At 42.3% G+C, this 24,465-nt stretch overlaps 1 protein-coding gene across 2 annotated transcripts; it reads right to left on the bottom strand.

Annotated features, from left to right (window-relative positions):
- Nucleotides 1-635: 635 nt before the first annotated feature.
- On the bottom strand, nucleotides 636-24,219 carry emilin2a (elastin microfibril interfacer 2a). Of its 2 annotated transcripts, XR_010804210.1 has the most exons (10): nucleotides 23,675-24,219; nucleotides 22,425-22,550; nucleotides 18,261-18,457; nucleotides 15,148-17,064; nucleotides 6,989-7,306; nucleotides 6,759-6,806; nucleotides 6,588-6,632; nucleotides 6,350-6,490; nucleotides 3,246-4,603; nucleotides 636-3,151 (listed from the first exon to the last, which is right to left on the bottom strand). XR_010804210.1 is itself a non-coding variant. In XM_066681372.1 (9 exons), the coding sequence occupies exons 1-9, from the start codon at nucleotides 23,755-23,757 to the stop codon at nucleotides 4,275-4,277; spliced, it is 3,204 nt and encodes a 1,067-aa protein (XP_066537469.1). In that variant the 5' UTR covers nucleotides 23,758-24,219; the 3' UTR covers nucleotides 636-4,274. The 2 variants fall into 2 exon arrangements, 1 of the variants encoding a protein (XP_066537469.1); XM_066681372.1 differs by having other exon boundaries at nucleotides 636-4,603.
- Between the last annotated feature and the right edge of the window lie 246 nt (nucleotides 24,220-24,465).

A 24,465-nucleotide genomic window follows, 5' to 3' on the forward strand; every position in this document is an offset into this window, starting at 1 on the left:
GTCACCAATCCACCTACCAAAGTGTGTTTTTGGACTGTGGGAGGAAACTCCTCACAGTCACCCGGAGGAAACCCACGCAGACACAGGGAGAACACACCACACTCCTCACAGACAGTCACCCGGAGGAAACCCACACAGACACAGGGAGAACACTCCTCACAGACAGTCACCCGGAGGAAACCCACACAGACACAGGGAGAACACACCACACTCCTCACAGACAGTCACCCGGAGGAAACCCACACAGACATAGAGAGAACACACCACAGCTGTGTGACTGCGACACCTACCTGCTGCGCCACCGTGCCGCCTGGTTCCTATCACCACCACTGAAAAATAATAGAAGGTATGTGTCTGTGCAATGAACCATTTTATATGAAATCACTTTGAATGTTGTTCTTTCACTTCTCAACTGACTTTTGCTGAAACCCATTGGACTCAACTTTACAAGAGACAGCTACAGGTGAAGATTTCACTTTGCTTTTAGATTGAGACTAGAGCAAAATCCAGCTGAGGGGGAAATAAGCTTCCTTTCCAAACAATCATGTGATGAAGTGACCGCTGGACCTCGTTAAAGCAGCCGGTGCTGTGGAGGCTTGGGTGTTTTTTATATATATTTATTTTTTATTAGACGTATTGTGCCAAGCATCTGGTACAAGTATCTGGAAGGTACAGTGAAATGAATACAATCAGGCATTCATGATATTTGTGCCTCACAAAGCAGCGCAAGAAACGTTGCAATAAATAACATCCATCCGGGGTAAAGGCCACAGCGTTCCTCTTGAGAGTGAACGAGAAATTTCCCTCACACCTGCTGTGAGAAAGGCCAGAGCTCCGTCTGCTGCTCACTCAGAAAGCTTCATACCACTTCTCTTCTAACCCCTCACTGATTCTCATTCACATCTTTAAAGCCATATTTTCAAATGATATACATCAAAATAAAGCTAATATTAGTCGTAATGTTGAAAGCAGGCCTTTTAGGTTTGTTTCCAGTATAACTCTTCTTCCCACTTTTATGCCAAATCAGTAACACCATCTGTAAACAATGCCAGTACAAACATGGGCTGCTTCTCTTTTAGAGCTCTCTCTAGGAGTTGCCCTCAAACTCCTTTTGTAACGAAGAGTTCTTTGTGCTCTGGCTGTCACTTCTGTTGCTTTCTGTGGGTGTGCGGCTCAATTACAAAATACGACAGACTACAAAAGCATTTAACTATTCACATAAACCTCTTAATTATAGCACGGTGTGTTAATTTGCTCCAAAAATATTCTTTGCACTTCGCTCTCGGAGAATGACAGTTACATATAATAGTTCATTTTAAGTCACATATTGGACTGATGTAAAGATATGAACAGGTAAAGAATTTACAAAAACTTAATTGGAGATGATCAGATTATCTCTCCGTGCTCTGATTTTTCAGGAACAAGCTTGTATTGTGTGGTAGAGCTACATAATATGGATATAACACTATATTCCAATTATAAAACTATGTACCGTATCTGTGATATAATATAGCCATGTACAGTAGAGATCATAATTAGAGAACAACACACTTCTCTGAATTTCAAAGTCACAGCTCTCTACATTCCAGAGTTCATTATTTCTGTGTTAACAGCTTGAAGAAAATGCTCTGCCAGTTTTGCGTTGTGGTGAGTGATCGTCTTCCATTAAAAACTGCTGTGTGATTGGGAGACGTTTGCAGGGAAAGGAGGTTATAATAAAAATGAGCCGTTTCTGTATATTGCCCAACTCCTGTTCAAAGAACTTTCCCCAAACAATGACAACTTCTTCAAACACAGACTTCTTCACACACACTTTGGGCTCAGTGTTTTTCCAGTTCAAGACCAAAAAATGTTTCTGATCTCGACCCAACTTAAGTGATCCTCGTCACTAAACTGAGCTCAGGATCAGTTCTCTGTCCACACTTCAGCTGATGAGAGGCTCGATTACGACAGAGTGGACTTTCAGGGTTAATTATTTTCAGACGGTGAGACGCCAAGTGCTGAGAGCCTTCCACATTCAGCTCTGAAACTGGTGAATAATTCCACCTTCTGATTCCAAATCCAGAGTTTTCATAACTTCTTGCCCTGTTGTTTTGTGTGGAGAACATAGAAGAAGAACAGCTTCTAAATGCCAGAAATGACTGCAATGGCTGAAACACAAAGACACGCTGTCGCATGGTTTCAGTCACTTAGGGTCAGCTTGCCATCTTGCAAAATGATCACAGGTGCTGGCAGTTAAACAGCATTCATCGGATAATGAAGAAAATCAGCTCCAGGGCCAAACGAGCACAGATTACTGCGAGGGTTGTATCTACTTTTGACAACAGCTCCTCTTCAAATTCCACATTTACATCTTTTTTATACTGCTTTTAAAGCATATTTTAAAATGATGAAATACGCTTCACCTTCATCCCCTCTTCACAGTCGGAGAACTTCAAGCCGTGAGCCGTGACTGTGACATTTAGGAAAATGGAAGTTGTTCTTTTTAAATGCGATCTCTAGTGGAACACACGGGTGAATGGTGGCTGTGACCGAGGACTGACCCAAGATATTGTGATCAAAATTAGCTTAAAGATTAGTTTAGAGAATCCTATGAATCACATCGTCTGATTCAGCACAACACCCATAACCACTTAATACCACAAGAACACTTAACTAAGATACACTGGGCGCACACAGCCTACGTTCACGCTGCAGGTAAAAGACGACCAAATCTGACTTTTCTGGTCACGTGACACGTTAGGTTTGTCAGAGTGAACAGCAAAGAGTTCGTCTGAGACTCACCCAGACAGGTGCTTCAAAGTGAACAAGCAGCTGGGAATTCATGCAACTTTAATCGAATCCAACACAATTTACAGCAGCTTTATTAAAACGCCTCTTACTACGATTGTTGGAAGATTGTTTTGAGAAGATGAGTGAGCAGTGCCACTGCAAACAGTGTTTTCTAACAAGAGAGAATCTGAAAGTTTCTATGAACTCTGTCCACTTGCACATCTCTCTCTCTTCCAGGCCATCTGCTATAGTTTTCCCCTCTGTTCTTTTTTTGTTGTTTAAAACACACAAACTTTTTTTAATCATGTTTGTGTCCTCTACTTGTCCTTCCAGTCTGGTGGCACAACCCATTTTGATCTGACATTAAGGGAAGCTGAAGCTGAAAGAGAACGGACAGCTGGATGAGTGATGTGTGAACAGCAAAAATCGCAAATCAAGTTAAGAGCAGTAAATCACATCGGAGGCCCTTTTACCTGCAGCGTGGACGTAGCTATCGTGTCTGGACGCCCGGCTGCTTTGCTGCAGGACTGGGTTCTTAAAACTGCAGTTTGGCGAAAGATCTAATTTTGTGTGGAAGTAAACTGCACAGCTAAAAACCAGCAGCATCCACTTTGTAGTCTGTGTTCTGTCTGCACATATGTGTTAGCTACATAACCGTGCAGCTCCAAACTTCAAAAGAACTTCAGGTTTCAAAAATACACTAGTACACATGACCAACGGTATGTGGACACCCGAACATCCCATCCCTGTGCGCTTGGCTGAACAGCTCATTCAAAACCATGGGCATTAAATATGCTCTGAGTACCCCTTTGCTGCCATAACCGCCTCCACATTTCTAGGAAGCTTTCCACTAGCTTTTAAACACAGATCTACAGGGACTGGATTCTACTCGGCTACAGGCGCTGCGGAGAGGTTGGCCACTGAAGTTGGGTGATAAGGCCTGGCTCACAGTTCGCATTTTACTTCGTCCCAAAGGAGCTGGGTGGGTTGAGATCCTGAAGTAGGAAAGGGCCTCCTCCAAGCTGTTGCTGGAAACGACTCTTTAGTATTGCACCGTATGCTGTAGCATTAAGTTTTTTTTCTTCAAAGAATTCAGGCACCATCTTTCTTTCACCATTGAAAACAGCCCACCCAACTTGAGTCAATAAAAGTCATCGTGTCACTGAGCTATTCAGGACCGCTCTCTCTACTGCCCCTGTTTGTTTATGGATACTGGAAGGCTAAATGGTTTTTAAGCACCTGCAAAGTGTAATAGATGTGCCTCTAGCAGCCAGACCCACTGACTGGGGTGGGTACCCACATACCTTTGGCCATGTGCTCTATCTTGGCTGAATGATGAAAAATATTAGATGCAGATTAGATTTTTTTTTTTTTTTACCAAACTCCAGCTTGGAGAAATGCCTGAGTGCCTGTTTCCTTGCATTGTCCTCTGGCTCGTGATAGGCTGCAGTGTTAGTGTTAGTAGTCCTCCAGTGCACTCTCCTCCTCTTTGTCCCTGGAGGCTATCTGTGGGATGGAGGTGAATAGAGGAAGAGAGCGCTGAAGGTGGACAGGATTTCTCTGGCCTCAGAGGTGGCCAGAGCTCCGGCCGTTCGCACCAGAGCCACTCGGTCGCCCGCCCGCAGAGAGAGAATGAGGCTGAAGGAAGCAGAGCCCCCGCATGCGCACGGCTGTGTGGCGAGGTGTCCACTTGGTCCAGAATATCCTGCCGTGTCCAGCTTCTGAATGCTCTGGTTGGACACAGACAGCACCGCCTCGACTCGCTCGCGCCGGGCAGCCATCAGGACGGCGTGGACCAGATAGCGTCCATCTACAGGCACAGTGAAGACCCCTGTGGAGTGGAGAATATGGGAGAACTCAGCCAACGAGGATGTAGGTTATGGGGTAGTTCCAAGAGTAAATTTGTTTCTGAGAAAAGCTGAGGCTGAAGACCTTTTCACTCTTCTCTTGGGGGCAGCCATGGCTTTGAGATTAGAGAAGAGAGCTTGAGGCAGGAGGGCCCCTCTGCTCCCTGGGCCAGCGGTGGTTGGTGGCTCCCTGCTTTGGTTGGGTGTGGTCCCTGCCCCTAGTTGCTCACTAGTGTGTTTTTGTGTGTTCACTGCCATGGATGGGTTGAATGCAGAGAAGCAATTTTCCTAACGGCATCAATGAACCTTCCCCTACTTCAGATACCTTCTTCTTCCAGGGATAACTTTACATTCTGACTTCACTATCGTTTAAGGTGGAGTGGGGGCACTTGAATGCAACTTATGTATCACTTAAGGTGGAATTGGAACTTTCTAAATAGTATTAAAAAGGTATTTCATCGTCTAATGTCCTCCTTCACAGCTCCAGCTGAAAAACTAATGTAACGTCAATCCTGGAACAGACTTAACACTCACTGTCACACTCTTCAGAAGTTATATAATGACCATGTTTTGTTTCTGCTAAAAGTAACTTAGAAATAGCATTAGTGATTGGTGCAGCATAAACCCATCGTTCCTTAGCAACTAGTGCTTGATGAAATAACACAGTTACTGTGAGAGAATGTGTTGCTATCACAAAAATCAGCATGACCAGAGCGTTCCTCAGCTGGTCAGATCGTACAGTCAGAACCAACATCTATATTAAGCCTAAAAAGTACACGTCTGCTACAAAGACACAGCTGGCGATTTTGGTAAATTCTGTATGAATTTATGGAGGTTTTAGTTGTGGATGTTCACCAACCAGCATATTTTGGCATACTTTTCTCTCCAAAAATTATTTATTTCCTTTCAGTAGAAGGAAAAAACTGCATGTTTTCAGTGACGTTTAATTCACTGTGGAGCTTTACACCAAGGCCATTCGTCATGACATTGTAGAGAGGGCCACTGAGTACATAACTGAGGCGGATTTATGCTTCTGTGTTGAGCCTTTAAGCTTATAGCGCTGAATCACCAACATCTTCCTCTACACAATGTACTATACATTTATGTGGTGTCGGTTTGATCATCTGTGAAGTGTCCTACTCAGGGTGTAGGGTGCTAATTGGAACAGAGTGTAATTTACATCCAGAACTAAGAATATATATATATAATATATATATAAACATTTTTTTCCCCCTGGAGACATCCATATTTTCCCCCTTGTTCCACCTGTTTATTCTTACTGTGATGTCCAAACCAGTGTCTGAAGAAATATCTCGCCATGAATTTACTGCTGTCTGCAGTCCCTGTAGTCTGGAGACGTTCATGTTTCTGGACTTTCTCTGTTCAACTTGAACCATGTTTGTCCAACTGTGGACCAGTCACATACGCTGTGGTCTGCATCGATGCTAAGATAAATTTCTGGGGTGGTACGCGTCAGGCTACAGCTTGTGAGATCTACAAGTTGCTTACAGCGTAGAAATGACACAGAAGCATAAATTGGTCTTTGGTCTGAAACAGGGGTTAGACCTGTAGTGTGAAGCAGAAACTCCAGCTTAATGTTTACAATCGCCTTCCTTTTTACCACAGAAAGAAAGTGTACGGTACGAAGGTCTTTGGTTGAAGCTGAGAGATGTTCTAGGCCTTTATTTGCATGTTCAGTTGTAAAGGAGTTAAAAAGGTTTGAGTTTTACCTGTGTGGGCGTTGTAGTGTCCTCCGTCGTTAACCAGCACTTTGTCGAAGCGGATGATGCCAAAATCCCCTGTGAATGACTGCTGGGTGAGTCCAGCAGAGAAGGAGAAAGGCTCCACAAATGAGTTTCTCTCTGATGTCACTGTAGAGGACCCGCAGAAGTGGTGTTCAGGGAACATAAATATAAACCTAATATTTAAATATTCATATGAGGAAAGCTTAAAAGACTTTAAATTTACCAGCTGCTCGTAGCCGTTGTGCAGGATTCCATGCAGCTTGGGAAACTAGAGGAAATATATAAAGCCTGGTCAGAACAGTAATGCTAAACCCTCTTAGTAATGTATAAAAATCTCATTTACCAAAGAGAAAACAAAACCTTTACAAGAGCCGAAGCAGTTGTATGGTTTTACCTGGAATAGGGTCAGGTTTATATGCCACAGGACTGATGGGAGGATAACCTGCCAAGGTAGTGGAGGAAGAGGGGGATAAATATAAGCCATGTTTAGTCAGCATCCCTAAATCATCTCACACACTCCTCAACCCCTGCTGAGGGTCACGCCTTGTGTACCATTAAGTAATGTCTTATACCTAGTATTTCTGATCATATCACAAGTGGAAGATGTAGGTTTTTGATCTTCACCTGGAGCACCTGCAAATCCTTTCACCGGTTTCCCAGCATCCTCAGAGCCACGCTCGCGTCTGACGGCCAGTCTGCGTACAAAGCCTGGGGGTCCGGCTTCTCCCGTCTCCAGGACGGGCCGATGTTGTGTGGGATGTAGCGGCTGCTGGGGGGGTAGCGGCTGCTGTGGGGGGAGTGGCTGCTGGGGCCTGAGGGCATGGGCGGTTTCTGGCCTTGTCCTGTGTGGAATTATCAGCGGGATGTGGATCTGGGGGATCCTCCTGGAGGGAGCCTGAGGATACGGGACAGACGCTGGTCTCTCCTCTTGAACTGGAAGTTCTGAGAAACGGAGAGAAAGAGGGAGAGTTGGTTCAGTTTATGGAAAAAATGCTGGCAGATCAAACAGCTATGCAGTGAGTGCAACAGAAAAAAATGAAAGTGGATAAATCACATGTCAGCGCAAACTAAAAACATGAAAGTAATGGAAAAAGTGACTAATCGTTCAAGTGCAAGCATAAACCCATAAACCTTGTTACATTATTCAACCCACACAATAACTCACTCTCCGTCTCTCTCCCAATCGCTGTGAACTGCTCATAGGCTGAAGCCTTATCATAAAGTGTAGTTCTCTTGGCTAAAACTATAACTTTCCATATTTTGCCTTTTGCAGGATAGGTTCATGTGGGATGCCATGTGTGTTCTTTAATGTCTGCATTGAGCATAAAAAAAAACGTTCTCTAATGATTCAACACATAAAAGTCAATCGCAGCGCCCCCCTCATAACATACTGTTTTAATATGCAAGGGATCTCATGAAAAAATATCGGTTAGTGCCTTAAAGGAACATTTAAAACGGGAAACAGAATGGAACAAACACTGCACCACTGCCTCTAACCACACGAGGTTATTAAGTAATCTCAAATTGTCCTTAAATTTACACGGTTTCTAGCGTCGTGGAACACTTTATATATAAAAACGACCAAAAAAGTCAGGCTTAAAGTTTTAGCTGTGCCACATACCTCTGTTAATTTCTTTTTATAGAAAATAATATGCCAAACACTGTCTGAGATTGTGTAACCACTTGACGCAACATGAGGAAAGTGTGGGATTCTTTAGGCGTGCACTTTGCATGATGCTAATTAGTGGGTTATCTACATTAGCCTTGTGGCCAGTGCTATAAAAAAAAAGCAAACTTTGTTAAAAACTACAAACAAACAAACGCCATTTGATGGAGTGCATCTGAGGTAAGGGGATACTGTGGTTTGTGGAAGTGTTTCTTTAAATGCCAGAGTTTCTTTTAGTCATCATGCAGAGCTGCGGATGCTTCCCCGGACCATTGGATTTGTGTAAAATACGAGCACCATGCGTCATTCCTGACACTGAGGTCTAGTCAACTCTATAACTTATTTCATTTTTCCTTCGCTTACCACTTATATGGGTTTAAAAAAACAAACAAACAAACGGGGGGAAAAAAATCCCCGCATGCGTCCCAGGTGTCCTCCTCAGGGCCATTCAGCTGGTTCACGGAGACTGCGTCAGTGTTGCTCTCCTGCGTTTTGCTGTTGCCCCAACACCACCTCTCTCCACAATATTCGCAGCCTCCCACGTACGGCTTGTTTCCCATGAGATAATTGGCATCTAACTGTGCGTTTCCCGTGAGCTAGAGGAAATCACAAGCCTGTGGCGTGGCAGTCCCAGAGCTCTACACTCACAGATGCGGCATCTTAACCAGTGCTGAGTCACTCAGGCACTGACTCCCAAAAAACTGGCTCCAAAAGTGGGGCCGACTCAATCCACAGCTTTAGACGCCGTCCTTGTTTACGGAGGATCAAGGTCACAAACCCTCAGCTGGAATTCAAGATTTGCCGTGGTCTGATACAAGGGGGGGGAGGAGGGGGGGTATTGATATGTTTATACAATTATGAAGGAAGGAAAAGAGGATTAAAATGGGTGTTAGCAGAAAATGCCAGGGTTACATTCATAGCTTTTGGTTACAGATATCTAATGGAATTGGAGGGAGGGGTGGGGTGGTATTTCTGCACATAAAATATTATTAATGTCTACTGATCCGCACCCTGCCCAAACGGGGCAGTCCTTCATGAGTAACCTTGCTCTCAGCCTGATCCAATCTGGAAAGTTCCAGATGGCTCTCTGGACCCTGACTCTCAGCTCTGACCTCTCGTTCCCTACTTAAAAATCAATTGATTTCTCCTGTGGAAGCAACACGAATTACAGAAAAAAGAAAAAGCTGGTTGGTATGCCTCTGCACACCCTTGCACACACAGTGGGAAAGGGGAAGAAGAGGTTCTCTGGCATCCTCTACGAAAAAGATATCAATCAGCAGGAAGAGAAAGACAGAAGAGAGGAAAGGAAGGGAGAAGATAAGGCTTGTGATGAAGGGGAAGAAGCTAAAATATGCCGTGCCAGGATCCGTTTTAGAAGACATTTTAAGGGACCACAAATGCATGGATTTGATTAGAAAGGTCAAAAAGCATCAGTTTACTCCTCCCAGAACACAGTAAAGGGTATGGACTCGAGTTCTCGTGTCAGGTGAGACTCTGAGGGCTGAAGTTTAGCCATTAGTCTGGAGTCTAATGGCAAAGAGTCAATAGCTGTGGTTACGCACACCGACTTGTAAAAAATCGCCTCAAGATTAATTTCACAATGTTCTTTAAAAAAACAATAAGCAATCAAGAGCTAAGGACATAGATTATGAGAAAGCAAAACCACATACAGCAGATTGTCCAGCCACTGCGAGAGCAGCTGTATGAATTGCTTCCAGAGTTGTGCAACTGTGCACCCCCTGTCCCGGTCCACGGCCAGAACAAATGAGTAATGCTTAGCTTCTCAGCAGAAAGCTCAATTGTCTTCTTGGCTCCGGTTACTAGACACCTTTTGGGGTAGAATTACAAAATGTATCGACAGTTTAGCACCCCACCCTGTTATTGGATGCTTTTGCAAATATAACTTGCAAAAGACAATAAATACTCTCTGAATACTCTTCTACTGGGAGCACGCGTGCGCACAATAATCTGATAACTTCGGAAAGACAGAAAAAAACTGTCTGGATTTCTGTTTTAATACCATGCGTACACCCTTACTCTTACTTCAATCTAGTCTAGTGTCTGTGTTCAATTTAATTTTACTAGTACAATGACAATAAAGACATTCTATTTTATTCTATTTCTAGCAACTCGCCAATCAACAAACACAAGCGTAGGAAGAAAAATTAATTATTGGTGCAGTTACTCATCGACAGACCGTTTTTACTGCAGCATTTAAATAAACATTTAATAATCACTACTTTATGGTAAAAACGCCTCTTTATCTGGTCGTTCCCTGGCAAGTTCAGATGAAGAAATATTAAAGAACTCAGAGGTTAGACCTCTATTCGTCTATTTTTTTCATTTCTTGAAATACAGTAAGAACTTGATCCTTTAAACAATCAAACAACGGCCAAAGTCTAGTAAACGTATGTTACTGGTGTGAATTCTGTAGATGTAAGTTGTAAATCAAAGGGCAAATCACTACCAAAGCTGTTTTAACGTTTAAGAATAAACTGCAGCAGCGTGGCACTTTGTTTCAAAGAATTTTAAAAAGGGATATATCTTGTAGCATGACTGTCTGCCTGGGAATGGATTCATATATAGAGCGTAGATGTGAGTTCTTTTGGCGCTGGGGAATTGACAGCATTCTGTATCCACCCCGGGCAGGAATGATGACATCAGTCTGTACAGGGAGCCTCCCAGGAATCAGCGAGTGTGACATCACGGGCGGCTTATGGCCCAACATCTGCAGAGGGGTGCGGGAGGGAGGCCGCTTCGCAGGACCGCACCTCCAGAGGCACACTTGACTGGCCCTGTGTCTTAATGAAGACCAGACCTCTGAGCAAAACGCACACTGGAATCGCTCCTTTTTCAGCGTTCGGTGAAAACTAGGGCACGACTGGCAAAAGACAATGAGGGGACCACACAGCTCACTAAGTTCAGACTGGAAAAAGGGGGACAGGTTTTACAGCCGACTGAGATTAGCCTGGGCATGTGGGTACGACAGCCGAGAACTTAGTGTTTAAAGCAGAGAGATGAATGTACAGCCGGATGAAGACTATGTCCCTACGAAGTACATGTTGCGATGTATGTATTTCTACCTAAACATTGAATAAATTAAAACCATTCTGACTCAGAAACCAAAACAGGTCAACCATACCTCACTGTGTGGATCCGCTATTAAGTATTTGTTTATGAGAACGTACAACTCTGTAACTACATATGGCTCCATTCCAGACCCCCTAACTCTTGTTTTGGTGTCTAAATGGCAGACATATGGGGGCCTCCTGCCTTTTAGCAGCCCTGGGGCACGGGGACCCCATGATGGTGCGCATATCTCGTTACAGAAACAATATGGAGTTTAGCTGTTTAACAGGAGAATAAACTTGGTGAACATCCCCTGCCTGGCCATAAATTCCAACTAATGTATACATCTGGCTTTGTCCTTACATTCATCTCTCCTGGATATTTCTCATAAACAGGAGACAAAAGGAGACTTTTACATTTTCTTCGGCACTGCCAAAGATCTTTAATTCAGACACTGTTTCACCCTTTGTATTGGTGCAAATGAAGACTTCCAGGAAGTGCACTGAATTAATTGTGAGAAACCTCATTGGTATCAGCCTAGTTCCAGGCTTCATGCCTGATATAGTAAGACTCAGCCCACTGGACCAGATCCCAGTTCTGATTAGAAGACATAATTCATTAGACAATTCATGCACTGTTTCCCCCCCAAAAATATTGCATCTAACTGTGCTTTAGATGCACTACCCTTTCCCAAAATAGAAGTGAAACTTAGTGGTTCCAGTCTTGTGAAGCATGTCTTTTCTAGAAACACTTGGATTTAATTTGATATTCATTCATAAGCGTTAATGAACTGATCTCTGGTTAACCACAGGGAAGAGAGAAAAACCAACAAAACAGGATAAAATTGCAAAATTGTTGTAAGACTTGTGCATTTTTTAGTTTGTTAAACAATTCATTGATATTTTGTTATTCAAAAACAGCCATGTATTTTTCATGTGTAGCGTTGGCTGCCTGCTGATATAAGCCAATTAGCGAGAAGGGTATCTCTGCAGGCCTCCGAGGGAGAGGTACAACTCCAATTGGGAGGGACAACCAAACCCTAAACCTATCCCTAACCCTGGAGTGGGCAATCTTATCTACAAAGGGCCTGTGTGGCTGCTGGATTTTAGTCAGTTCAGGCCAGAGCACACCTGATCTCGCTACTTTAACTAGTTGGTCTCAGTAAAACGACTGATCATGTGACCTCCTGGTTACACCAATAGCCAATAGCCACACCAGCCCTTTTTGCGGCTAAGAATGCCCGCCCCTGCCCTAAACCTAACCATAACCTCCCACTTGCTGGTATCTGCCTACTTCCTGTGTATGCCCCTCCCACATGCTGCTCTCCTGCCTGTATGTCCCGCCCACTTGCTGGTCTCCGGCCCACGGAGATATGTAATAGCAATTATCCAATAATGCAATAGATATTTTGAAAGTGTTTGAGGACTTCTCTATGAGGTATTTTCTCCTCAATGGAGAAAAATGGCAATTTCATTTCAAAAATGGATTTTCATTAGTTTTTTGGAATTAGCTTAAATCAATTATCACGGCTAGTATTGTATTAGCTATGTATGTACTTAGTGGAAAAGCTGTGCCACTAAGAGCGGGTCCTTGGCAATGCACATATTGTAATGTCTTTCTGTTTAATAATAATAATAATAATAATAATAATAATAACAACAAGGAGATGGAGAAAAACTGTGTGTTTTCAGTTAAGATTTAAAAGAAGAGAGGGAAAAACAGATGGAGAGATTGAGGCAATGTGTTCCATAATTTTGGGGCCATGAGACTGAAATCTGCCCCATGCAGAAATAAGTTTAAATCTGGGGATGGAAAGAAGACCAGCACAGAGGACCTAAGTGTACGAGGAGGGCAGTAAGGATGCAGGAGTTCTGCTAAATAAGGAGGTGCCAGACCATGCAGGGATTAGGATGTGAGCAGGAGGAGTTTAAACTGAATGCATTGGGAGATAGGTAGCCAGTGTAACTGATAAAGAATGGGAGTGATGTGGGTTGATTTTTTAGAACGTAAGAGAATTCTGGCAGCAGTTTTGGACACACTGAAGTGAGCGGATGGTTTTATTAGGTAAGCCACAGAAGAGAGTGTAGCAATAATCAAGACGAGATGTGATGAAAGCATGAACAAGTGTTTCAGCATCGTGTCTGGCGAACATGGGCCGCAGTCCAGTAATATTTCAGAGGTGGAGGAGGGCATTTTTAACCAGTGACTTGATGTGAGGTTCAAAATAAAGTAAAAACTCAGAAAGAACACCATGGTTCCTTACTACAGACGAGGGTTTGACCATGGCACAATCAAGACTGGGTCTAAAGTCAAAGAGTTGAGTTGGCTTTTGGAGATTTTTTTGAGTAAAACTTCAGTTTTGTCCGGATTTAATTTTATAAAGTTAATGCTCATCCACCTAAGATCTCAAACACAGGACAGCAGTGCAGGGGCTGGTAGCGTTGTGATAACGTTGGTGCTAATTTAGATCTGAACAGCTGCATTAGTGTCAACTACGGCGATTTACGTTAATTTTCGTGATTACTCTAGAGACCTTAATGCATTTTCTTTCTTTTTTTTTTGTGCAAATTAATCATATGACCAAGTTTGAACCCAGCTTCCTTCTGTCACACCTGCATGGACTGGTACATGTCTGAACTAGTGAAAGGCACAAACACAGATAACACGATGACTGAGGAGACTGATGTGCTGAAAGGAAAGCTTCCTTTTAAAAGCCTTCCGGATTTAAGGTTTAAGGTTAGATATAATTAAATTAAATTGTGTGCACATACTGCAGGGATGAATTTTGGACAATGCCAAGCACTTCCTGATAAATTTACTCAGATATTCTTATTCAGAAATCATAAAAACTAAACTGAGATTTTATAAAAAAGTAATAAAAATGTCTTTATTCCAGCACGACACGTGTGTGTTTTATCTCTCCCAAAATATACTAACAAGTAAATAACAGTAGGGCTGCACATTCAATATCAATTACAATCAAATTTCAATATATCAATTTCATCATCATCATCGCAAAATGCACACTGCAGGACGTGCTGTCACTTGAAGCATCAATTTCTACGAAAACTAAATGCCATGACAGTTTCTGTTTAATGTCAGTAGACCACTCACCATGTCGTTTATTGTACTCTAAGTTTGGATAAAATTACTTTGTGGAGAGACATTTTTAACATCACAGTATATATCAAAGAAAAAATTTGCCATGACAGTTTTTTTTCCAACATTATGCAGCCCTAAATACTAGCATTTTAACCATTACGATTAATCAGTCTATTATTGTGATTACATTAAAAAAAAACATCAATTATAACATGTATAATTATACAGATGTGATTTTCACAATATCTCATGATGCTGACTCTGATCCTACAGTATTATATTATTACACTGTAGCATGTTCAGAGATTGTTTTGGACTTATTAGATTCAGGTTGTGTGTCCAGGGCGTGTCACTGAACTGGTTAAATATTTCATAGACGCTCACTGAGACAGGGAAACCTAGGATCCGCCCTTTGCGTGTGTGTTTGTGGTGAGAGTAGGAAGACGAGTGTTTATGGCGTGGCTGTGGTCAACACCAGCTAAAAAACTTAAAGCCCCAGCTTTTGCAAACATAGCGCCTCATTTATCAGGGGGACTGCAACATGAAATTAAAAGATGAATAATGAGCACCGTTGAAGAGACCACCACAGAGGCTTCATTCAGGCCACATACATTTGATTTTTGTGAACACCAATAAACATCAACTCTAAAAGCATTTTCAAAACTCTCTCATTCATAAGAAACTTGAAAGAATATTCAAATATATCCACTGATATATGAGCTGTATGAGACAAAGCACCACAACTTCAGTGTTTTTAAATATGGCATGTTAGGGTTAAATTAATAGTCATCCACTCGCCTGTACTGTATGAGCAACAGCATCATACTCTACAGTCATGTTAAATCAGTGCATATGCTACAACCAGTGTTTGATGTTAAATAAAACTGTAGTACTTCAAATTTTACACTTAATTAATTATCATTTTTAACGCTTCCCCATGACTTACCTTGTTGTTTTCTGGCATGGTCCCTGAGGGTACCGAGCTGAGTCTGAAAGTTGTTCATGCTGCTCTTGAGGGTGCCGATCTCTGAAGATTGTGTCTGCAAAGTGGAGTCCACCTGAGTCAAGGCCCTCTCTAGCCCATCTTTCATGCGCTGAATTTTATTTGCCTCGCCTTTCAGCTCCCGACACATATTTTCCAGGCTAGCAACCCTTCTATCTACTGTGGAGACACCGTCGGTGAGGTCTGCTGCCTTCTCCCTCCACGAGTTCATCTCTTTAGTCACATAGGCACTGAGCTTGTCTAGCCTGTCTCTGAGATCCTCCAGCTGTTTGGGACTGAGACTTTCTTCTCCGCGAGACAGAGGAGGTACCCCTGATGTTCTCTGAACTGATCCTACATGCCCAGCCATGCAACAACTAGAGTTCAGGGCCTGGAGGTCCTGCATATATTTGCTCATGGAATCTCCCAGCCCTGTGACTGCTCCAGTCAGGCCATGCACATTGTCCATCACAGGTTTCAGGCTGTTGTGGAGGTCCTGCTTGCTGACACTGTACAGCTTACTTTCTTGAGTCAGGCGATCGATCACATTCTCTAGTTTAATAAGCTTCACAGAATTTTGTTCAACGTCAGTATTCAAGACATCCAAGGTGTTCCTACAGTACTTTACATCCTTAGCCATACTCTCCAGACCTCCTGGGGTTTGAGGATCGATGGTTGGACCTGACTTGCAGTCTGTTGAGCATATCTGCTCAATAGCCTGCAGCTTGTCCTCCAGCCCCAGAATGAGATACTTATTGGAGTTTACCTGATTTTGCAATGCATCTACTGAATCACTGAACATCCCAGGGAATGAGCTGTTGCTCATCTCCAACAGCATGGTTGTGAACTGGTCCTCCATAAAAATCGTTTTGTCATCTATGAGCTGGCGTATCTTCTTTAGCTCATCTGCTAGTTCTTTGGATATCTTCTCATCGACGTAAAAACAGTAGGCCTCTGCGTTCCTTTCAGTCGTGTTCATCCGACCCTCTAGTTCCTCTATGCGAGGGCCGAACATGTCCTCGAGCTGCAGCATAGACAAGTGTTCCAGCTCATTGTCCACACGGGCATTTAAAACTTTGTGAGCATCTGCCACTCGCTGAAGAGCCTGCCATAGATCACCATGGTCATCGTCTCTTTGCATTGCAGTTGTTTGCCTCTGTGTGCGCACGAGCCCGTCAGACATGGCCATATCTAGACGCAGTTCACGGATCTCTTTCCTGAGCTCGGACTCCTTGCTCTCCACTAGTTCCGTAAGGTTGAGGTGGCTTCTGTCCAGGCCATCTTCACATGACTTCTGCAGAGCCAGAATCTTATCTTCACATGTACTCTTCAACTTGGTTATCTGGTCCTCCATGTCTACAGTCAGCTCCTTCTTTAGCTTCTCAAATTTACTGTCGATGAAACTCTGGAGGATATCGATATCTGAGGAGGCACCTGGAGTGACCGCTGGTCCCTGAGAAGCATCCATCAGCATCCGGATCTGACCGCCATGTCCAGTCACTGTGTCTCGCAGCTCCTCAATCGCCTCTTCTTTGCTCTTCAGAGCATCTGTAACTACATTAAGCCTGGCAAGAACCTCCTCCATTCCCCTTTCCCCTTGAGTGAGACCAGTTGTGGCCTGGTGCCCATCCAAGTGTGCCTCGCTTTCATCGATGGCTCCTGTTCTGGGGCTGTCTGGCAGACCCATGTTGTTGAGGATACTGGCCAGCATCTTGCTGGTATCTTCTTGCAGGTCGGTCCGCAGATTCGCAGCCATGCTGGTCATAGCCGCCTGCAGGTCCTGCACAGTCTGAGAGAGGCGCTGCACGTCTTCTTCGAGCTGGCGAGTTTTCTCAGCCCCATGGTGGCTGTAGTATTGTCCTGTCTCTCTTCGTTCTGTTCCTGTGACAGGACAAAATGGCAAGTTACATTTTATAAAGTTCATCCTACAGGCTATGTAAAAATGTAAATGCTAAGGACCCACTGGTGGATTCAGACTTCCATTCTTCCCTGTCATAACTTAACAATTTGATGTTACAGTAATAAAAATAACTTCTAACTGTTTCTAAATATAAGTTATTAGCTAATAACCAAGGGCACATTTACATGTAACTGACAGTAAAGACATTCTCAAGAATGATTCTGTCTTTAAGCAAATACCAGCAGAAATTTCAGATGATGGTTTCTGCCTTTAAGATTCTGGACTGTGGAACTCATTTACACCTATAATTAGACAGTCCAACACACTACATACTTTTAAAGACATTTGAAAACATCTTTTTAATGTAGCTTTTAATTAAATGTAAATAAATTTATATATTTTTGATCATTTATATCATATATATTTATATAATTTTTCATTCATTCATTATCTGTAACCCTTATCCAGTTCATGGACGCGGTGGGTCCAGAGCCTATTGGAATCATTGTGCGCATGGCAGGAATACCCCCTGGAGGGGGCACCAGTCCTTTACAGGGCAACACACACACTCACACCTATGGACACTTTTGAGTCGCCAATCCACCTACCAACGTGTTTTTATTTTTGGACCATGAGAGGAAACTGGAGCACCCGGAGGAAACCCACACGGACACAGGGAGAACACACCACACTCCTCACAGACAGTCACCCGGAGGAAACCCACACGGACACAGGGAGAACACACCACACTCCTCACAGACAGTCACCCGGAGGAAACCCCCACGGACACAGGGAGAATACACCACACTCCTCACAGACAGTCACCCGGAGGAAACCCACACAGACACAGGGAGAACACACCACACTCCTCACAGACAGTCACCCGGAGGAAACCCACACAGACACAGGGAGAACACACCACGCTCCTCACAGACAGTCACCCGGAGGAAACCCACACAGACACAGGGAGAACACACCACACTCCTCACAGACAGTCACCCGGAGGAAACCCACACAGACACAGGGAGAACTTATATCATTTTTAACCTTAATTAGGTTAAACTGCATTTCCTATTTGTAAATTGTTTTAAGCTGCTTCTGGTAACTATAGTGTTCCCTAAAGTATTATTATTAGTAGTAGTAGTATTATTATTATTAATAGAAGAGTTTGTCCTACTCTGTGTGTTTCGTAAGTGTCCAGAATATCTTGGCTGAGGAAGTGGCTGCGGTTGATGTTCAAACACAGTCTGTCTGTGTGGAGAACCTTTCAGTTCTCTGCAGTCTGGACCTCTGTACCCTGGGCAGCACCTCCATTCAAGCTCTGTTACAGTCTTGTAGGCAATCCTGTAAGTGGGCCGAACATGGGTCCCATACCTGGAAATAAAAATGTAGAGCATGAAAATGAAAATATAATTTCTTCCTTAATGATTACGCTGTAAAAATGTTACCTTTTTAAATGAAAACATCTTAAAACTAATCAATTTATCTTATAATTCTCGTGATGTTAGGGCCATTCTAAGATTGTTCGGCCTATTTTGTTTAAGTGGTGTTATGTAGACTAAGTGTCTTATTCCACTGACAGATAATTGGCTGAAAAAGCCAAATTATCCACATTATTTACTGAAATGAGTCAAATGATCTGCTAATGGAATAAAACGCTTTTATACATTAAGCAGAACATCCAGAAATGGGTTGAATATCTCGATTTACAATGCTTTAACTTGACAAGATACAATTGTTGCAGTGTGGGTTAATTAATCAACGATGTGCCTTAGTCAGGGGCTTGCTGGAAAATAAATGAATCACTTTTTTTTTTAAATACCAGTACAAACCCAAATACTGATTCAATGCTGGTGGAACACAGCCACTTACATTCGGCTCTCCACTCTTTTCTCTCTTTTTTCTATAATTTCAAAATTAAAAATAGCTCTTGTTAGCTAACGATCGGCACTAATGTAAGTCCATGTCACATTTGCTGGGACTTAGACTACTTTAATTGGCTTAAGCCTCCACTCGGATTGTACTTCATACATTTCTCATGATTATCTCTGAGGCAGGGCTGAAGTTATTATTATTAAGCTCACAACCTACTTGTGTGTACAGAGAACATATTAACGGTTATGGGAGAGTGTGGTTTATGACCACAAAATAAATCTTTTACTGTTTGCTATAGTGCCATAATGTCAGTTGTTTAAATATGTGTGGTCAGAGATGGTCAAAATGAACTGAACAAGATACCAAATTACTTATTATTGTCTGGAACATCTATTAATTTAGGACTATTATGTGTATATTATTATGAGCTAGCACTAGGACCCCACTCAAACCATATGCAGCAGAATGAAAAGCATATGAAAAATATATGAAGCCAAACTCAAGGGTGAGTTATGGACAGTAATAAGCCTCATCCTCATCTGCATCATACTTCATTTGGGTTATTACTTGGCACTTTTATCTGAAAAAAGAGACTCCTTCCTGTGGCTACAGCTACATACATTTTATCTAATTTAAGGTGCATCCAGTGTAGATCCAGATGTTCAGTTGTGCACACACTGCTTGTACAGTTTCAAGAAAAATAGTTTGAAATTTGATGCTTCTGAGCATCATGAGCCTTATGTCAAAATGTGGAATGCCAGGTTTATAAACCCTGGAGCACTGGGCTGTGAAGCAGTGAAACTGCATGATTTGGAGAGCTGATGCTCCATCCATTATGTTTGGGATGAGTTTATGTTTGTGATCTTGAACTAATCACCGGTACCTCACGAAGGATGTGGATGCACATCACGTGTACTTATATTAGTATACATAAGGCATGAAATGTATGATTGATTGTCACAGTCAGGGGTAATATCTTTGGTGGCCAAGAATTCATTAGTGAGGTTTAATTAGTTTGATCCAGATATTGGCTAGAATCTTCTAGATGGCTTACAAAATGTAAACAATTAATGTTCTCCACTGACGGTCTGCTGTGTTTCTGTGACATTCTGTGGCTTTCTGCAGGACCACACATGGGATGACAGCTTCGTGACACCAAAACAAACATGAGTAACAAAAGATGAAAGGGCAGCACTTTAGGGGGAAGAACTGTTCCCTGATGTTAAGCTTTTTGTTAGAAGGAAGGGAACAAAAAAAAGAGGAGAATTTGCTATTTGCTCATTATTTAGAGAGATGTGTTTACTGAACGTTGTTTTTTCCTGCTGCCATGCATTTAAACAGGAATATAACCGGATTAGTCTTTCATAACACTCATGGAAAACACCTAATCTCAGTTCAGACTCATTTCATTACGGTGTGCATATAAACATAGTTAGAAGATAATGTGGCTTGACACCTGCTCGTCCAATATTTCATTGGAATTAAAGGGTAATAACAGGTAGTTTTTCTTCCTTGAACTACGGTGACTTTAGACAAGACAGTGGAACATAACTGTGAGGGATTATTGGCAAAAGGGAGTCACAAACACCACTCCAGTTCATCCCAGTGGAACTGGCTGGAGCGCCATTACTCCACAGAGTACAGCTCCACTGCCCCACAGCCCAATGCTGGGGGCTTTATAAACCTGTAGCTGACATGGCCTTGGGCATTAGGGATCTTAGGTTCATGAGCATCCCATTCAATTGGCAATGCTTTACGCAAGCTATAAACAATAGAATATCTGTGGACATAATGTGTGCCCCTACGTCTGCAGCAAATCCAGTTACAAAAAGTATGTTCCTGGAATCTACGGCCAGCTGTAGTAAACCTCCTGATGGTGCTGAATATTCAAACATACACTTGGCACTCTGCATATCTCCACTATAATGCAATAGCATGATGCTCAGTGACACAATGGAACTCGAAAACTCTAAAGGGAAGAATAGATGACATCATTTCCTGTGGTGCAGAGGGGGCCTGGGTCAGGTTTCACGTCTGTGAGTTAAATTATGTATGAAAACAATCGCAATCCTGTCTTCTCGCAGAGATCCTCTTAGATAACACCAAGACGCATGACTCACTTTGGGAACGCAGGGATTTAGAGAAACTGCTGTGGGAACACTCACATCTTTATGAAATCTGACACGCCAATCAAATTTGCGCATTAATGTTGTGTTACTCTGTCCCTTTTGACAGCAAGACTTTATATTACAATTCTCTGATCTGCCAGAACTCAGGTTTTTGACAGCGAGTCTAGATTTAGAGAAGGAATTACACAAGGCCTGTTAAAATGTCAGTTTGGACACCACATCTGATTAAATGTCCAGTTAAAATGTTCACGCTTAAGAAGTTTATTGCACAAATATGGCACGTCTGCCCCTATCTGTGGTGGAGCAACATCTGTGTTTAGGAGCGCTAATTAAAATGGCTGGTGACCATTCAGCTTCAGGCATTATTAAAAACATTATGTGCCAGAAACAATAAGGTTACAAGCTTGGGATGGAGAGTATAAATCTAAACCAGTAATATGTTGCTCATGGTGCTGTGTGACTTTTACAGCCCTCAGGCTCTGTCCTGGCTGAGGACAGCGGGCTACTTAAACTGTGGAGAATGTCTAATTAAGCTTCACTCCACCCAACCACACAAATATTCCTACCCTGTGGGGTATTTCCATTGACTTGTGTTTTCTACTGTAGATATTTACAGTCTCCTATTGCTCATAATATCTGCATCTAACCCAGTGATAACCTTAACAACCAAAAGGACATCATTTCTTTTACTTCAAATAAGGTAATTGTTGGAAAGCAAACACGTTCCCTCCACGTTGCAGGGGTCAGCCAAATGTCCCCACAATGTCACCTCTTTTCCATTTTTTGGCCTGTTGTTTGTCTGTTCCAGCTGTGTGTCATTTTCTGTTGTCAGCATTCTTTATTGTTGTTGTGTGATTGGCTATTGTTTCATGGGGTTGTGTCCTTTTTTCATTGTTATTGTATCATACTTTTGTGTTTTCTTCACCCTGCCGTTTCCCATGTTGCCATTGTAAATGAGAATACTGTTGCTACTTTGTTTTGACATGATTTAAGACCACACACCAATGTTGTGTGAAAATTTCCTGCTGAATGGACCAACACAAATGGTCCAAAACTGCTCTGAATAAAAGCTCTATACGTTAATTTACACTGTAATATAAGGTTATTCTCCCTACCGTTTTGGAGATATGATGTATGGCTTTATTTAAAGTTGAATACATTTATGAACGTACCTGGAACAAGGTCTCCGTGAGTTTTAAATACATGGCCACACATAAACGCTGAGTTAATGGCACAGTGAATCACTGTAGAGTAAACTCATGAAGGGATGCACTGCTTCTCATGAATTCATGAAGTGTTTCTGAACTGTGGCCCTCCCTCTCTCCTGAGCTTCTTACCTCATCTGCAGACAGCCCGGCTGGTTCGGGGGACACGGAGCAGCCTCTGCGGGACCATCCGGACCCTCCAGACCTGCCTGCACTGCGCAGCTCACGTTCTTCTGGACGATAAATGCACACCAGTTCCTGGGAAAAGGACAAAGGTGAAAGAAAAAAGAAGCAATGAAACATATAAAACAGTGGGTGTTTCACAAAACTGATTTCTCAATACACTCTCTACATGACTCCAAGGGGAAATCCACTGATTTACCCAATCTCTGCATAGTTCTTCCATGTTGAATGAGTCAGGCCAGGGACATTAACTAACAAATAAAAAACAGCCATATTGATGTGAATTTAACATTAGACCAAATATATATATATATATATATAAAGTTATAATAAATAATAGATATGTCCAAAATTTTAAAATGATATTTGACTTTGTTTAATGTAGTCAAACAGAGAAGATGCTGAGCTATGTACTAAAGAAAGTTAATGGGTTTATTTATTTTACTCTCTACAAAACCTTCTTTCTCTTTAAAGAAACACTAGGTAGTATTTTTACCTTAAAATTACAGATTTAAAATTTTAAAATTGTGATGCTTCACTGACCAGTAGTAAGCAGAACAGATATATATACATTTTGTAAAAGTTGACAATACACAGTACACTATCCTCCGCTTAAATGATTTTTTTTCCCTAAAGGTCTGGTTTGGGAAACCCTTTTATATTAGATATCGTAGGCAGCCCACATCTTTCTCATGACAACACCACCATTCACCTCATGTTAACTGATAACAGGTTATAATAGCCTAGAGCACGATACTCCCACCACCATCCTTCTCCATTACTGCTATCAGCAGGCCTAGTACAGTCTACAGCAGCCCCCTGAACTCTAGTCTGGGTATCTGAAATATTTATGTTCACAAAAAATGAACTGTGTGACTACATTTGACTTAAGCTTTTCCTCTCTCGAGGAAATTTACATAAAATACATTTGGCAGCAAAAATACTAGACCACGGCTATCAATATTGGGTTTATAAAGATGTGTAGACCATGAGAAACTGAAAAAACGGGGTTTCCCCTCACACACAAAATAACGATAAAAACGGTCAACTCTCAGAGCGCGACAACATCGCGCGCAGCTGTACATTTGGAAATAATTAGCAAGAAGCTATATTCCTCGTAAAACTGGCAGCAATAAATGAACTTAAAGACTTAAAAGAAGCCTAACATGAAGCTGAAATCTTCCCACAGCTGTACTCACTTGTTGCCGTGTCTGTGCTGAGAAGCTGCCGCAGAAAAACTCCACAACAAACCAAAAAATAACAGAAACCCGCTCGAAGACATTTTGGAAACCCGACCACTAAAACCACATAACCCACAAAACCTGCAGAACCGAACGAGTGGCCGGTGTCCAGTGAAGCTGACCCTTCCCACAGTCCGGAGAGAGAGGGGAGACCATCCGAGAAACCTGAGGGAAGTTTGGCGAGTGAGGAGGAAACTTTGGAGCTGCTCTCCAGGGGTCTCTCAATTCTTCTCAGAAGAGAAGAGAAGAGAAGAGAAGAGAAGTGGGGGCGGGACGAGGAGCTAAAAGAAACCACAACTGTTAATCCCTTAAATGGCCTTCAGTGCTTTTAAATGAAAAGCAGTGAATGATGTGAGAAGTCTTATCTTGAACTAAAGACCCTTCCAAAAAAAAAAAAAAACTACAAGGAAGTTGGGTAGAACATCCTGAATTAAAGTAGTAAGACTCGGCTACACTTACTGTAAACAACACAAGCTGCAATTCAAATCTACACTTCTGTTTAATTCTAGAAAAGCTGCCCTCTTAAAGCTGCTCTCTGGCCATTAAATAAATACATCATTGTTTATGAAATGTTCATATTAATTTATATATTTTCAAATGAAACCTAACGTCTTGTAAGTGGTAGAAGCAACTCTAAAGTTCTACCTTCATTTAAAAGACACTGCTCTATTGACATGCAATTAGTCCATGGCTCTTTGTTGAACTACTCCTCCACCCCTGACCCGCAGCTTGAAAGCCCCACCCCACAA

This window comes from Hoplias malabaricus, chromosome 9 (genome assembly GCF_029633855.1).
Source record: "Hoplias malabaricus isolate fHopMal1 chromosome 9, fHopMal1.hap1, whole genome shotgun sequence".
In the NCBI taxonomy this organism is placed as follows: Eukaryota; Metazoa; Chordata; class Actinopteri; order Characiformes; family Erythrinidae; genus Hoplias; species Hoplias malabaricus.

What these genes read in the sequence shown, in the direction of transcription:
- emilin2a (XM_066681372.1), bottom strand. Translation starts at nt 23,757, where the DNA reads ATGTCTTCGAGCGGGTTTCTGTTATTTTTTGGTTTGTTGTGGAGTTTT. An exon ending in AGGATTTGCAGGTGCTCCAG is followed by an intron (nt 6,807 to 6,988) that starts GTGAAGATCAAA and finishes CTACCTTGGCAG; the next exon opens with GTTATCCTCCCATCAGTCCT. An exon ending in ACACTACAACGCCCACACAG is followed by an intron (nt 4,604 to 6,349) that starts GTAAAACTCAAA and finishes TCCACTCCACAG; the next exon opens with GGGTCTTCACTGTGCCTGTA.